Genomic DNA, 16,982 nt, shown 5'->3' with positions numbered 1-16,982 from the left:
ATGACAATATAGGCTAATAATGTCAGCGAACTAGGGCTCCTAACTTCCCAAACTCAAGCAAGCATAGTAAAATATGATATAGTAGATAGGCACTGGATTGAAATAATGTCCTAGCAAGGAATCCATTGTTTTTAAACTTCCTGATTTCACATTATGTAATTAGAACTGATCTCCAGTTTCCTTGCTTGTAAAAATTACAGGATTGAAAACAATCATTCTTTAAGGTTATTATTATTTACGTGACTATATACCAATATACATAACCAATATATTGTTCTTTTTGTTGTTGTTGTTGTTGTGTTTTATTGTTTCTCTGTCTCAGGAAGCTTGCTATTTCACTCTTAAAACTGTGTCTTTGACTTAATGTCATAAAACTATACAAGTTGGTACAGTATTCTGTCTCAATCGCCAAGGTAAGATTTTGAAGATCTTGTGCAGTAGAAATATTGAGAAACTTCAAATCTAATAGAAAAATAGTCTGAGAACAGCATCACAACTGAGCTAAAATAATCTCATAGATATATTATTTGCTGTTAAAATAATACAATGAATATAGTACATTAAAGAAAATTTGAATGACCATTTTTTAAAAGTAGTGATTAAAAGTGTCACGCACATCGTATCTAGCATTCCTTGTTTACTAGAGTTTTAAACTTTTTCCATTCCATGTATTTTCAATATTTCAATAGGAGACAAGTTTATTTTTCCATCTTGCAGATAGCATAGGCACTAAGACAATATTCTCAGTTTTTGATCTCAATCCAATCATTTAGTGTTTTTGGTATCCCCATGGCACATCTAGTAAATTTACAAACCTGACAATTCCCTCATTGGTCATTGTGATGGAGCAGCAATTTTCGTGAAGGTGGCCTGGGTTCATGATGGTAGGTGAAGGACCCAGCGAGAAGTCAAATAATTAAGGTGGCATTAATGATAACATGGCCTTCATTTGGGATATGGCATATGCCAAACATATAGTCCGTGATAGGTCATGCCAGTTAGCATTTATATTGTATTTTAATTACATTACGCTCTTGTAAAAATGAATGGTGGTTTTGATCTACACAGCATTAACAACCAGGAATTAGATTACTATAGATTAGAATTTCTAATGGAGAATTTACAATAAGAATTTTAAAAATGTGAGGGAGAATATCACGTTTGTATAGACAATTTAAGGAAAGTAAATGGAGACAATAAATATGGGCTGGTTTTCCATGAGTGACTGGTGTAGACAGATAGCTGCTTACCCAATTTCTTAGGTATAATAGTCCAGACGTTTGTTTTCCTCCCTCCAGCTTGAATAACCTCACTGCCATTGATTTTCAAGGTATGAATATTTGCTTCATAATTCTGAGACTCCTCCACTTGAACAGAAATCTAAGAAAACAATCATGGCAATGAGGATAGCACTGGAACACACATCACTATGAAACACCATGCTCAATACACTGTTTAAACTGTCACTGTGAATGAAAGCAATTGTATTTGTTTGAGGAATATGGACCTAAGTCTTACACCTTTATAGTAGCATTTTGCATTTGAGGATAAAGAGAATATGGAAATATTAAGAAATATTTTAGCTTTGTTAGATTTTTGCCTCCAGATCAAACAGAACAACTCACCTCTACACATGTATTCGGGTAGCTGAAGACATTGACAATCAAATCAAATTGTTCATTTTGAACAACCGAAAAGGGTGAGGCAATTTCAGTAAAGAAAGGTTGGGAGACTTCTAGAGTGGTTGTAGAGGAAATGCCAAATCCAATATCGCCATTCACACAAAAGCCACTTGCCTCCACTGGGTTATCGTATCAGGAATGAGGAACGAAAGATTGGCAGAGCCTGAGGAACTGGAAGAAGAGGTTATCGGTAAAACACATTCTTTGTCTGAACCAAGAACTTAAAATTAAGTGCAGAGCAAGCAGAAAAGTATTGACTGAAGCTCAAAAGTGAGTTATATTGTTTGGATGGGGTGTTAGATAAAAATAATGAGAGCTGGATGTTTATAAAATTTGAGTATGGAAAGGTCATTTTTCTTTAAACGCCACATTTTTTTTTAATTGGGGCAGGTTAAATCTGTCTGCATAAAATGAATAGAAGAGAAACTCTTGGTGAAGGGAAAACAATGCTAGAGAAAAAAATAAAATAAAATGTATGATAAGTACACGCAAATCAATGATACATATTTTACAAATATGGTACTGTTTTATATACCCAGGAATAAACGTGAAGAAAGAAAAAGAAAATAGAAATAAAGATACACAGGAGAGAAAATGGTTAAAACTCACTCGACACTGACGAGGTCCCACATCCATGTCTCTGGGAGGTTTGTTCTTACTGTTTGAATTATAGCCTGTTCTACATAGTCAGCATTCTCCCCTCTGATTCCACTAGCTAAAAAAAAAAAAAGGAAGAAGTACCTTATTCAGACCTTGGACTCTGCAAATTATGGTCTATATATTAGCAGGGTGTAAGGTCTCCATAAAACACCTCACTTTCCTGTATCACAGTCACTTACTATGACTGTTTTCCTGTATCACCATACATTGCCTGTTCCTCTACACAGTCAGGTACCACATAATGACATTGTGATCAATGACAGACCACTTAGACTACAGTGGTCCCATAAAGTTATAATGGAGCTGAAAAATTCCTACCACCTATTGACATCAAAGCCATCATAACGTTGTACTGCAATGCATTGGTCATGGGTTTGTGGTGATGCTGGTGTAAACAAACCTACTGCACTGCCAGTCCTATAAAAATATAGCAGACACAATTCTGTACAGTACATAATACTTGATAATGATGACTATGTTACCGGTTTTTGTGCTTACTATACTATACTGTTTACTGTTTAGAGTGTACTGTTCTTACTTATCAAAAAAATTAACTGCAAAACAGCTTCAGGCAGGTCCTGCAGGAGATGTTCCAGAAGAAGGCATTGCTGTCATAGATGATGACAGCTCCATGCGTGCTATTGCCCCTGAAGAACTTTCAGTGGTACAAGATGTGGAGGTAGAAGACAGTGATATTGATGATCCTGACATTGTATAGGCCTAGACTAATGTGTGTGTTTGCATCTTCATTTTAAACAAAAAAGTATAAAAGTTAAAGAAAATTAAAAAATAGGAAAAAGCTTATAGAATAAGAATGTAAAGAAAGAAAATATATTTGTACCCTGACTCACTCAGAGTAACTTTTAACCTTGCAAGCTCCATTCATGGGAAGTGCCCTATATAAAAGTATAACTTTTTTTATCTTGTATACCACATTTTCACTGTGCCTTTACCATGTTTAGCAATGATTAGATACACAAATAGTTACCATCGTGGTACAACTGCCTACAGTATTCAGTATAGTCACATGCTGCGGAGGATTGTAGCCTAGGAAAAATAGGCTGTACCACATAGCCTAGGTGTGTTGCAGGCTACAGCATCTAGGTTTGCGTAAGTACACTCTATGATGTTCGCACAACAATATCACCTAACAATGCATTTCTCAGAACAAATTCTCCATCACTAAGTGAAGCATGATTGTATTTCTGACATTGTATTTTATCAATAAAAATAAACTACATCTCACATCTGAAGCTAATTTCTTGTTATAGCCAAAAGCACGTCTAGTCTGTCTTAGTCTGCTTTATCCAACTATAGGATGTCTAACTGTAGCCAAAAACATGGCATAATTCACATATAAAATTTCAAAATTGTGTAGTTTATCCCAGATACACTAAATTCCACAAACCGGTTTGGTCATCCCCCAACAAAAAAATGTAAGATTACCTACATGCAATTCTAGACGGAACACTATGCATTGGACCATAATTTTCTGTTTCTAGATAAAGCGGCTTAGGGAGTGGCAGCCTTCTCTCCATCACACATACTTCTGGTTTTCGGTAATGGAGATTGGTAAAGACTTTTAGACCCATGTTCTTTAAAGAAACAAACAACAAAAATATTGTTCATTCTTTTCATGCAAGAACTATAAAAGGCCTATTATTTATATTGCAAAGATAAATGGATCATAAGTATCCATATTTTATGTGTTAACAAAGGCCTGAGAAGTTACAAGTCAACTTACCTCTATTTGACTTATGGAAAATCCCTAGAGAAAAAATTATAATCACTATGATTTATCTAGCACTTATTATGTGCTAGCATTTTTCTAAGTATTTTCCATTATTCTCCATTTCATCCTAAGTGGAAAATACTTATGAGATCAGCACTATCATTACCCTAATTAACATCAAACACACACACACACGCACACACACACACACGGCACACTCAGTAAATTAAAGGGCTGGAACCTGATAAAGTCTGTCTGATTCAATACCCTTTTCTTACACACTTGTGATGTTAATTATAAAGATTATTTCATGGAAGGCTCAGCATGTCTCATTAATGGCCTAGGGATATCTGGAGTCCACACTCTCTTAGCCTCTTGATTTGACTATCTTTGCATAAGATTTATTGTATTAATTGGAGACTGTCTCATTTTTTTAAGTGAGGTTTTGTAATTATAGCTACATGATTTATTTTCAGCAGAAAATTTTAAAATCAACAAAATTAATATCTCCTTTTTATAAGAATTTCTATGTACTCTATTGGCAGATTACAGACACGAATCTCAAAGTATAGGAAGAAAACTACATAATTAAGAAAACATTAATATGCATTATGAATACTAAAAATTGCGACGAAATATTTTCCAAAATCCTTAGTGATCTTACCCTGACAACATTATAGATATCTCCATCCCCATAGTTGCTTACAGGTGTGTAATATAAACCACTGTAGAACATATCCCTCTGAGGAATGCAAGGGTCTTCCTTGCCATCATCAAGATTGAGGCCATGGTAGAAATAACCATACGGCTCTATACTTGGAACCATGTTATACACCTATGAGAAAAAACGTTTCCCAGTAATTTTCAGCACTTCTTTTAAAATTACAAAATTGGCAAATTGTCTACTGTACCATTTATTTTTGTTCTTTTCTTTAAGAGCACGGCCATCATATTTAATCCAGTATTTTCACATAAGCTCTTCCTTTCAAAAGAGCAAACCAGTTTTGTTTTAGGCAACTGATGTCATGTTCACAGAATTTCTCAGCTTGGGCGCAGGATTTAAGAGAGAATGTAAGAAAGCAATGCCTGACTATTGATTAATCCAAGGCCCATTGTACAGACAATCAATTATAATGCTAGAATTTCTAAGTCTGGAGAATAATCTTAGCTGCCTGATTTTAAATCTTCTTACATAATCTTCTGAAGAAAACATAAAATCAACAAAGAGATACTCATGACTAATATCTTTAACATTACTACAATACAGAGAATACCATGATCTTCAAATTATTTCTTAGTAGAGAAACAAACACCAAATTCCAAGAGAGCTTCTACTGCTATTGCAGAGGGAAGGCTTAAGAGACTGCAGAGAAAAACAGAGCAGAATGGCATGGAGAAATGAGAAGAAACACACACCAAGTCAACTCCAGGTAAGAGAAAGTCTAGCATTGTTAAAAATACAAATCATAGTTTTCGGACTCAACAGTTCCCAGTACAGCACACAGGAAAAGGGCTTGGAATGAATGGGCCTGGAAGTGGAAGCTAAGGGGAAATAATCAGATCACAAGAAGAGGTATGCAGATCCTTGGAGACAGGGAATTTAAAAAAGGAAAGGATGTCATAGGATAAAATAACTCCCTCTACCCTCATTTCCATCACCAACATTTTAAAAATAATGCATTTTACTAAAAAAAAAAAATAGGGCGCTCTTCACCTATGAACACCCTGCACAAAATATCAAGAACTAGAAAAAATCAACTCCATACAAAGCTGCTGTAAGAGAAAATAGGAAATGCAAACCAAAACACTTCAGCTAATGAAACTTCTCCACTAAAGTCACTAAGTAAATAAGTAAACAAAGAAAAGCCATGCCAAAATAATTTAACATGAGTGAAATATTCTCAAGCATGTATTTGAGGTATTTAAAAGGCACCATGAGTCAGAAATTCAATTAAGAAAATACAGAAATGGACAAAACCCAAGAAGAAATAAAATGAGGCTTTATTGAACTCAGGAAAACTAGACAAAATTATATCATAAATAAACTCTAAAGTACAAGGACATCAAGAGAAAATTGTTCAGAGAAAACTTTAAAAGCAGCATAGAGGAAAAACAAAAGAACAAACCTGAAAAAGAATGAATTAAAACAGGTCACAAAGTGATTGAATTGGAAAGCAGGCAAGGAAGATCCAACAAATGTACAGAGATTTTTTTAGAACAAAAAAAATGGAAAGACTAATATTTACAATTATAATTCAGGGGAACTATCTGAAAATAAAAGAAGATTTGAGCTTACATATTGCATGACTCCACTGTGTACCTGGCAAAACTTCTACAGAATAACATTCTTACTGAAACTATTAGATTAAAGTATAAAGGGGAAAAAACATTCAAGGCCTTCAGACATAGAGATAAAGTAGCCCATAATGGAAAATGAATTAAACTAATGTCAGCACTATTAAAAGGCATATTCAAAGCAAGTCAATAGTAAGGTAGCATTTCAAAAAATTTTAAAATGTATAAACCAAAGATTTAATATACAAATACCTGTCTTTCATTTATTAAGGCTTTAGAAAAAATAATTCTGAATATGAAAATGTCAGAGAACTCTATACTTATGTGATATCCTGAGGACTCTAGTAGAGAATGCACTTTTTAAAAATTTTTATTTACTTATTTCTGAGACAGGTTCTCATTCTCTTGCCCAGGCTGAAGCTCAGTGGTATGATAATGGCTCACAGCAGCCTCGATCTCCCAGGCTCAAGCAATCTTCCCGCCCCAGCCTCCTGGAGAATGAGCTTTATGTAACCAAAAGATGACTCAGGAAATTAGTAAGACTTGATGAATAGGAGAAACAATACAGAATGTAAACATTATATATTCTGACAAAAAAGGAAAGATGCAACAATAAAATGAAAGAAGAGGGAGAGAAAAGTGGAAACTAGAGATTACTGACTGTTGTGTAGGTAGCAGTTAAGACTCAAAGATTAAAAATAACTGACTAGATTTTTTTTTTTTTTAATGGAGTCTCGCTCTGTCGCCCAGGCTGGAGTGCAGTGGCGCGATCTCGGCTCACTGCAAGCTCTGCCTCCGAGGTTCACGCCATTCTCCTGCCTCAGTCTCCTGAGTAGCTGGGACTACAGGCACCCGCCACCACGCCCGGCTAATTTTTTAATATTTTTAGTAGAGACGCGGTTTCACCGTGTTAGCGAGGATGGTCTCGATCTCCTGACTGCATGATCCACCTGCCTTGGCCTCCCAAAGTCCTGGGATTACAGGTGTGAGCCACCGCACCCGGCCATAACTGACTAGATATTAAGGTTAAGCAAGAAAAAATGAGATTAGGATATTAGGATATTATAAAATATGTAAATATAAAAATAACCACTAAAATAAAAATTCAAGCTAGCCTGAATACTCAAAGAAGCTTTAAGCAAGATAACAACAAACAAACAAACATAAAAGCTAAAGAAATAAAGTAGCTTTAAATACAATACAGAATCATAAGAAAAATAGTATGATAGAGCTGACGCCTAACACATACATCATATCAATAGAGTGAATAGACTTTATTCTCCTTTAGAAGACAAAGATATGCATATTTAAAACAAAACACAATGTTGTACTTCATACAAAAAACAAGTGAAGTGCATATTTCAAAAGGTGAAATCCAAAGGAAAAGTAAAGGAAAATAATAAGAATGCAAAGGCTGCAATCCTCCTGTTATCGGAAATCGTAGAAGTAAGGCCAAAAGACATCAAACAAGATAGAGAAGAATACTTACTGCTAAAAGCTGCAATTCATAGTAAAGGCACAACAGTTATGATTATCTATGCAGAAACTACAGAAGATGCAAGAAGAAACAGAGCACTATTTGTAGGGTATTTTAAAACACATCACTCAGCAGAAGAAGGTTAAATAAATTTTACAAAATAAGTAAGAATACAAAGGATCAAAATAATCCAACCTCATGGATAGAAAACAAACTGATAATAGAGACTATATCTTCTCAACACATGAGATATATTCGCAAAAACTCATTATATATTTGGGCACAAAAATATACCGGTGGAAATATTGCTGACCATGAAGATATAGAACTTGAAATTTAAAAGAAAACTCTAAAATAAATTCCTTTTTACATCAAAATTATAAAGTACTCCAGTAAGTAAATTTTCAGTGAAAGGGTTAATACAAACAGAAATTACAGAATTTCTGAAAAATATAAATGGTGCAATTGCTATGTATCAGGATCTATGAGATACTTCAAAAGCAGAAATCATGGAAAAACTTATAGGCTTAAAAATACCTAGCCCAGTAAAATAAATTAATGAAAATGAAGTAAATTTCTAAGTGAAAAAGCTAAAAATAACAACAAAATACAGTACCAGTAAGGAAATAATAAAGCTACAAATAGAAATTAATGTGATGGAGTAGCAAAAAACCTCATATCATATTACATCACATTAATAAATTAAAATTATATGTTTTTGGAAAACTCGGCAAAATAGGTAAACCACTAACTAATCTAACAAGGAAGAAAAAGTAGCTATCTGCTTAGGAACAAAAGAAAAACAACTTCTTCCATGACTCAGTTTTCAGCCTCATTTTTTGTCCTTTTAGCATCGTGAATTGGGGTCCGGAGTTGTTTGTATTTTTCTTTCACAATAGACTGATGTATGTAACCTAGTCTCAAATGATTCAGAAAAAATTGAAATGCCATAAACTCTGTGTGTGTGCGTGCGTGCGTGCGTGTGTGTGTGTGTGTGTGTGTGTGTAGGGGTGGAGAGAGTGAGAACGAGAAAACAAGTACGGCGAAATGTTCACAAACTGGTGAATCAGGCCAAGGGTACATAGGAGTTCTCTGTGTAATTCTTGCACTTTTAAAAATTATTTAAAACTAAAAACTAAGCTTACATAAGATAATACAAAAAATAACAAACTTATAGAATATAAATTGGAATTCACCCATTTATAGAACTTCACTTGATTTATACTATTAATATAGCTATTAATAATAAACAAGGGCAACCTCTTTTGGCTCTGATATATTCTGAGACCCCTGAAAAATGCCTCTAGAATTTTCTTTTTGAGGTCCCTTGATGGTCTTTTCTTGAGGCAGTTTTCCTAAGATATTGCCACCTCCAACTGTAGAAAGAATGAGCGAAGCTATTTACTCTGAATCCATGAAACTCTCAAGGGAAAAAAAAGGTGTGTGTGTGTGTAAATATATATGTTTATATACATATATATACACATATATGTGTGTTTATATACATATATACACATATATGTGTGTGTATATATACATAAACACATATACGTGTGTGTATATATATATACATATACACATATGTGTGTGTGCATGTGTGTGTATATATATATATACACATGCACACACACATATACATATTCCTTTTTTTTCTTTGAGACAGGGTCTCGCTCAGTCACCCAGGATGGAGTGTAGTGGCACGATCTTGGTTCACTGCAAACTCTGCCCCCGCCAGGGCTCAAGTGATCCTCCCATGTCAATCTCCCAAGTTTCTGAGATCACAGGTGCACACCACTGTGCCCTGCTCATTTTTTATATTTTCGGGGGAGACAGAGTCTCATCATGTTGTGCAGGCTGGTCTCGACCTCGTGAGCACAAACGATCTGCCCGCCTTGGTTTCCCAAAGTGCTGGGATTACAGGCGTGAGCACAGCACATGGCCACATTCCATATTTATAGATAAATTTATCCTTTATTTGTTGATGCCCCCTCAGATTCTGAAAGTTTCTAACTAAAAGTATTTTTGCTCCCTGTAATAGAAAACTTAAATGTATTTATGTTTTGCATTGAGAAAAATATGTTTTATATAATGATCCATAGTTATTCAATATTATTACTGAATTCTATAATTTTATATTTAAAACTGGACTTACTACAGAATGTTGAAAGCAAAATACAAAACTGTATTTTTTGGTGAGATCTCAAGTTTGTAAATTATATATGCCTTCAGAAAAGAGATTTGAAAAATTACAGCAAAACTATAAAGATGCCTAAGTGTTAGGACTATAAATGATTTTAAAGATTTCCTTCTTTATGTCTTTGTATACTTTGCACATTTTCCAAATTATACAGGTATAATATTAATCAGAAAAAATTAAATTATTAAATTAGATTTAAATATGATCATAAATTTCAATAGTTATTTATATGTAATTGTGTTAGAAATAAACGGAAAATACCCAACAATTGTTAACCGAAATAAATTGGATGTGAACTTCTGGAATTCCAGGTCTGGAAATGTCTAAGAAAATACAATATCCATTTATAGATAATAACTTTACACTGAATCCAAGCATATCCTTGAACACAGAGATTTCATTTTATTCCAGGTTTCCACATCTGTGATTACACCTATGATTTTTAAAAATCACAGTTGTAAAATTCCTAAACTGTTATAATTATCTATCAAATTCTGTATTGTTATAAGCATGTTCTTAGGATAGCCAAGAAAAATAAGTATATAATCCATGAAGGAACAAAGGAAGAAAACATTGAATATTTTCAACATGTTCAAGACATCATCTGAAGGATAAGACTTCTGGTAGTCCAGAGAAACATGAAAAACGAGGAAGTCAGAGAGCTTACACTTTCAGCTGACAGCTGTTGTTCAGATTTCAGTAGAAGGACGCTCCTATCCACAGCCCCGAGGGCACAGAATGAGTCAGGGGCCGCTTGAAGATAGAGACTAGCATTGGAACCAGGTAAGCCCTGCTCTTTAGAGAACTTTATGTTAACCTAAAATAGAGAAAAAAAAGAGATGAGAGTAGAGACCATTTTATGTAAAGATGATCTGAATACATTTAATCTCTCCTGAATAAATCCTTATAGATTTCTATACCCTATTTCCCTTGCCCACTCTCACCCTCAGCTTTCCTTGCAGGAGACCCCCTTCACCACCCTGCTGCCGTGTCAGGATTGGCACTGCTGCCAAGGATCATGCATTGTGTTTGGTGATTCTCACATCCCCTAATAATTCAATTATGCCAGCACTGAGTGTGAGTTTCCCACGTGAAGGTGATAGCAGTCAGGCGAGAAGACAGCAGGGAGCAAACTGTTCCCACTTCTCAGGCCAGAAATAGGAGAAACATCACCTTGTGTTTAAAGCACTTGTCAACCTGGAATCTGACACTGTCAGCCACAATTTCCCCACTGGGGTGAAGGGTGTAGACAAACAGGACAGCTGCAGGAGCCAGATCAGCACTGATGCTGATTGGGAACGAGAAGTTTCCATTCCAGGCTGTGTAAATAGGAGACGAAGAGATATGATGCTGAAAGTTTCCTGAATCACTGGTACACTTAGATAAAAGAGAATGGCTCATGGACAGAAAGAGTAAATTGGGCCCTGTTTTCAAGACAAATAAATCAAATAATAGGAAGTACATATACAAATAAAGAAGACTGCATAATTTAGATAATAACAATACTGGGATTTTGTACACCACTTTTCTTTTTTTTATTTTTTATTTATTATTATTATTCTTCTTTAAGTTTTAGGGTACATGTGCACAATGTGCAGGTTAGTTACATATGTATACATGTGCCATGCTGGTACACTGCACCCACTAACTCGTCATCTAGCATTAGGTATATCTCCCAATGCTATCCCTCCCCCATCCCCCCACCCCACAACAGTCCCCAGAGTGTGATGTTCCCCTTCCTGTGTCCATGTGTTCTCACCGTTCAATTCCCACCTATGAGTGAGAATATGCGGTTGTACACCACTTTTCTAATGTACTCAATGATCTGACAATAAAAGAAACAGGTAGAACTCTCCTTCGTCAAGACATTTAGTAGCTTCCCTCAGGCTGTGCTAACTATTCCCTTCATCCACAAATTGAAATAAGTGCTTGTTCTAACTTCTTTTCACTATATATATATACACACATACATATATACACACATATATATACACACACACATATGTTTGACTAAATATATTTTCTTAATATATATAATTCCCATATATATAATGTCTATATATCCTTAACAAGAAAAAATGAAGTTAGAGCACATATTTTAAAATGAATACATTATGTATACCTTTGTTTCTGATTTCCTTTTGTCCACTGAGTAAGATAGCTCCTTTTACCATCATCTGTGTGGAACAAAGAAAACATAACATGCAATATATTATCTGATGTCATCATATTCTCATATTGCGATTAGGTAATTCATTACTTAATGGTAATTCTGTTCCATAAGATAGGGTAGCTTCCACAAGCAAATATTAAAAATAGACTTTGCATAAGTTGGAAAAGAGCAGAGAAAGTGACTAAAACTGATTGAGATTCTATCATGTACTGGAAACTTTGTGAACTATGTGCAATGCACTGTGCAAAGTGGCACATAAAGCTCTGAAATTGTCAAGGCTGTCCGGTTTCAAATACACCTTCACCTGCTCATTAACTTTGTGACTTAAAACATGATGTTTTACCTGTTTGCCTCTGTTCCATTATCTGTAAAATGGAGATATCTATAAGGCTAATTAAATGAGTTAACACACATACAATCCTTATAACAGTGCCTGACACAGAACACTTACCCTAAGAGGTAAGTCTTATAATCTCCAATTACACTGTACACCTGAGGAAGCCAAGGGTTAAAGAGTTCAAACAATCCGTCCAAGATGCACTAACTTGCATGCTAACTAGGAGAGGGTGGGGGATTCAAGTTAATGTCTTAATTTCCAGGTCTGTGTCTTATCACTCTTCAACAGGCCTTAGAGCAGAAGGCCCCAGTCCCCAGGCTGTGTACCGGTAGGTACCTGTCCATGGCCTGTCAGGTACTAGGCCACACAGCAGGAGGTGAGCAGTGCGGTGAGCAAGCATTACCACCTGAGCTCCTGTCAGATCAGCAGTGGTATTAGATTCTCATAGGAGCACAAGCCCTGCTGTGAACTGCACATGTGAGGGATCTAGGTTGTGCGCTCCTTATGAGAATCTAATGCCTAAAAATCTGTCACTGTCTCCCATCACCACCAGATAGGACCATCTAGCTGCAGGAAAACAAGCACAGGGTTCTTACTGATCCCACATTATGGTGAGTATGTAATAATAATAAAAATAAAGTGAACAATAAATGTCATATGCTTGAATCATCCTGAAGCCATCCCACCATCCCCACCCCATCTGTGGAAAAATTGTCTTCCATGAAGCCAGTCCCTGGTGCCACAAAGGTTGGGGGCTCCTCCTTAGAAAGACAAAATGGACAGAACCAAGAGAATAAAGTCCTTTTACTGCTTATCAAAATAAGCTTTCCACCTATCTGGCATCTGCCCAATATTTTACTATTACAGAGTGTCATAAATACTTGATATGAGTTACATTTGAATGCTTAAACAAGTGGACTCTGAACAGCAAGTTCTTCAACCTTAGGGAAACTTTAATTGCCTTAGATCGTTCTATGTGTTTGTTTGTTGTTAATGGATTGAACAGTATTCACCAGCAAAGTGAGAAGGCTGCCCTTACTCTGGTCACCGTGGCATGACTGATGCATGCTTTCTAAGCTGTGCTGGGCTAAGCAGACGTGCAATTGAACAGGATTCCAGGAACCCACTAACTGAGACTCACCAAATAGAAGAACTTTACATTGGAATCATCCTCATATGCTTCACTGTTTAGGGAGTAATGCACAGTAACAACCTTCTGCTGATTACATTCAAGCTGCTTTGGTTCTGGAACAATCTTCAGGAAGCTGTTGGTTCGGGAGTAAAAGCGTGAGACTAAGAAGTGAGCATCCAAGTACTGAGGCGTCAACCAGCTGGGAAGATAGCAGCTCTTAGGTCGAACATATGTGGCCTGAGATGACAAACAAAAGTGAAGGGTGTTAGTATCATGACATCCGAAGACAGTTGTTACTGAGAATGGAGGCTTCTCAACTCTCCAGAGTAGGGAGGAATCTCAGCTTGTGGCTGACGTTTTAATGTTAAGTTATTGGAATCAAAATAATAATAGCACTCTGCTCTTTGTATACAAAACGTGACCATGAAAGATTGTGTAAATATTTCATTAGACTGATGGTGAATTGTTATGTTTTTTACTCTTTAATTGAAGCCACAGAATTGGGTTTCCGTTCTGTTTCTTTCAGCTACATGTGAACACTGACAAATTATTTAACTGCAAAATTCTGTTTAAGCAGCAGAAAATAAACAGAAAGTATAGGATCTCCCCTATCTATGCATGAAATGATCTGAGGAAGAAAGTCAGATCATCCTCATGAGCTACTTCTTGTTTCCTAGAGGAAAATATTAGTTGTTAGCAAATTTATAACAATCGTGATAGACTTAGCTTCCCATCTTCTTGAACAAGTATTCTCATGTATTATTTAGTGAACAAGCAAATTTATAAAATAAGTTACATTTTAAATTTTCTTTAAAATATATTCTGTATACAAGCTATCTTTTGAGATATTCCTAATGTTTAACATTTCTGATATCCAAATCCTCTGTGGGATGTCCAGTGGTCTTCTTCTGTTCTTTGATGTCTTACTTTTAGGTTGAACTGTGGATCAAATATGTCTGAAGTGTCAATGGAAAATTGAGCTTCGCCATTCTCATCTGTAGTGTAGTTTCCTATAAATTCATCATTGAGCTCCAGTTGCAACAACTTGTTCACCATAGGTACATTATTGGGATCCAAAAATTTAAGCTGTACAAGAAAAGAATAATTAATATGACTTAAAACACAAAATGTTTACATTTTTACAGAGAAATAGCTTTCTACTCATAAATGTGATCCCTAGTCATTTTCCTAAATTCCAACAGACAGAAAGATGCTCTATTAAATACATAGATATATAATATAAAGTATGGAAAAAACGATACTGTTATCTATTGCTTCTTTCAATCTAGGACACTTTCTAGCACCTCAGACATAGTAGTGCTTAAAATGTATTATAAAAGTAGGAAAAAAGTGACCAGAATTTTTCAAAGGGCAATCTATGATCCAAGAAAATGAAATGGAAGCATGTATTCTTTAGTCAAACCTACAGTTCCAAAATAAGAAATCCCTCTTCTTTAGAAAGTATCCATGTTCTCAAAGTTTACAGTTCCAAGCAACTGAGTGATAAAAACTGAGGTCTTCTCACTGATCTGCATACCTGTAAGGAATGATGAACACAGCAGAGTGAAAATGTCTAAGTTACCATCCACAGCAATATAAATGTGACCAGCTTGCCCAGTGTGAATAGCATCATGATATTGATCAAGTATGCTTATATAGAGCACTTTACAAGGGAATAATCACAAACTCCTTTTTAAATAACAAGAAATAATTAGTAGTTAAATCTGATTTTCCCACTCCAAATGAAATAATTAATCTCTTTCTCCCTTCTTTCTGTTTTGTTTTTTTTTTTTTTTTTTTTTTTTGAGACTGAGTCTTGGTGTGTCACCCAGGCTGGAGGCTGGAGTGCAATTGTGCGATCTCAGCTCACTGCAACCTCCGCCTCCCGGGTTCAAGCGATTCTCCTGCCTCAGCCTCCTGAATAGCTGGGATTACAGGCATTCACCATCATGCCCGGCTAATTTTTTGTATTTTTGTAGAGACACGGTTTCACCATGCTGGCCAGGCTGATTTCGAACTCCTGACCTCAGGTGATCCACCTGCCTTGGCCTCCCAAAGTGCTGGGATTACAGGCGTGAGCCACCGTGCCCGGCCTCTTCTTTCATTCTTTTAACAAATACTTATTGAACACTCACTTTGTGCAATCTTGTAAATTTTTCAGTAATAATTTTTGCACTTGCAACTATTCCCAGTTGTATTAAATTAGAAATAATCTGAATTTTGTACTTAGTGCTAACTCAACACGCTTCTCCCAGTAAGCTGCCATACATATATCCCCAGGTCGTCCAAAAAATACAGTAATTACCTGTCCCAGATTCTGTAACAATTACAGCGACATGAAATGTCATGAACAATCCCGAACGGTAGAGTTGGAAGACTTCTGTATTTACAATTTGAGAAACACAACCATTTTCCAACTGAAAAATAAAGAGAAGGTATAATTAAAATGTTAGAGATCCAAGAGGTTTTTTTAAGTGTCTTTTAAAATCTGGTTTTTGCACAAATATATTAACATCCCCACCCCGTGCCACGGCTCTACCTCATAAACTTGTTGAAATGGCCAAAGAATTAAAGGAGGAGTAGGAGGAGGCGAATATTTACATCAGCATTTTAAATAAGGGAAGGAGGTAATCTGTATTTTACAGATTTCAAGGAAATTCTCCTGGAAACATTATAGATGAGAAAAGATTAAAGGATGGAAATGAAGCCGAATGGTATTGTGAAAGGAAAGTAAATCTCAGGAGCCCAACATCCCTAAGCTAAAGGGAAAGGGCAAGCTGGGAACAGCTGGGCAAATCTGTCTCCCATTTTATTCCCAAATAAGGTAGCTACAAAGATAAAAACTACATACCTCCCTCACAATTTGCCCACAAGGAAATTCTTTGTGGACCTCAAGAACTTTTCCTTAAAACAGTTCTTTGGAAATTCACCCTGGCAATATAAATTCATAGCTTCTCTTTACAGGCGTGGGACAAAAGACAGACTCAGTCATCCCTCTGCTTACCTGAGACAAATACGTATCTGATTTATCTGATTGCTTCCTCTGCCTAATAGTTTATGTAAAAATGCAGATTTACTGAGCCACACTAAGGCATAAGTGACTATTCCTCTATCCTCCTCTCACATGTAATTTGTGTATTCAGTGAAAGGCTGATCAAAGACAAAGACTTATTCTTTTTTTTTTTTTTTTTTTTTTTGAGATGGAGTCTTGCTCTGTCACTCGGGCTGGGGTGAAATAGCCCAATCTTGACTCACTGCAACCTCTGCCTCCCAGGTTCAAGCGATTCTCCTGCATCA

The 16,982-nt window shown here is 35.8% G+C and overlaps 1 protein-coding gene across 1 annotated transcript in view; it reads right to left on the bottom strand.

Annotated features, from left to right (window-relative positions):
* The window catches only part of LOC100983219 (ovostatin homolog 2), a 62,844-nt gene that overhangs the window by 24,131 nt on the left and 21,731 nt on the right, over positions 1 to 16,982 (bottom strand). Inside the window, 13 exon segments of the mRNA XM_063592959.1 lie at positions 1,251 to 1,380; positions 1,626 to 1,798; positions 1,801 to 1,853; positions 2,292 to 2,397; positions 3,793 to 3,937; positions 4,739 to 4,909; positions 10,711 to 10,860; positions 11,217 to 11,362; positions 12,166 to 12,220; positions 13,695 to 13,922; positions 14,613 to 14,771; positions 15,113 to 15,222; positions 15,991 to 16,102. Of these exon segments, the coding sequence (XP_063449029.1) occupies positions 1,251 to 1,380; positions 1,626 to 1,798; positions 1,801 to 1,853; positions 2,292 to 2,397; positions 3,793 to 3,937; positions 4,739 to 4,909; positions 10,711 to 10,860; positions 11,217 to 11,362; positions 12,166 to 12,220; positions 13,695 to 13,922; positions 14,613 to 14,771; positions 15,113 to 15,222; positions 15,991 to 16,102 (1,738 nt within the window).

The sequence above is a fragment of the Pan paniscus genome, chromosome 10 (assembly GCF_029289425.2).
Source record: "Pan paniscus chromosome 10, NHGRI_mPanPan1-v2.0_pri, whole genome shotgun sequence".
Taxonomy (NCBI): domain Eukaryota; kingdom Metazoa; phylum Chordata; class Mammalia; order Primates; family Hominidae; genus Pan; species Pan paniscus.
Note: the sequence above shows the minus strand (reverse complement) of the source record. Positions and strands in the feature narration are given on the sequence as shown.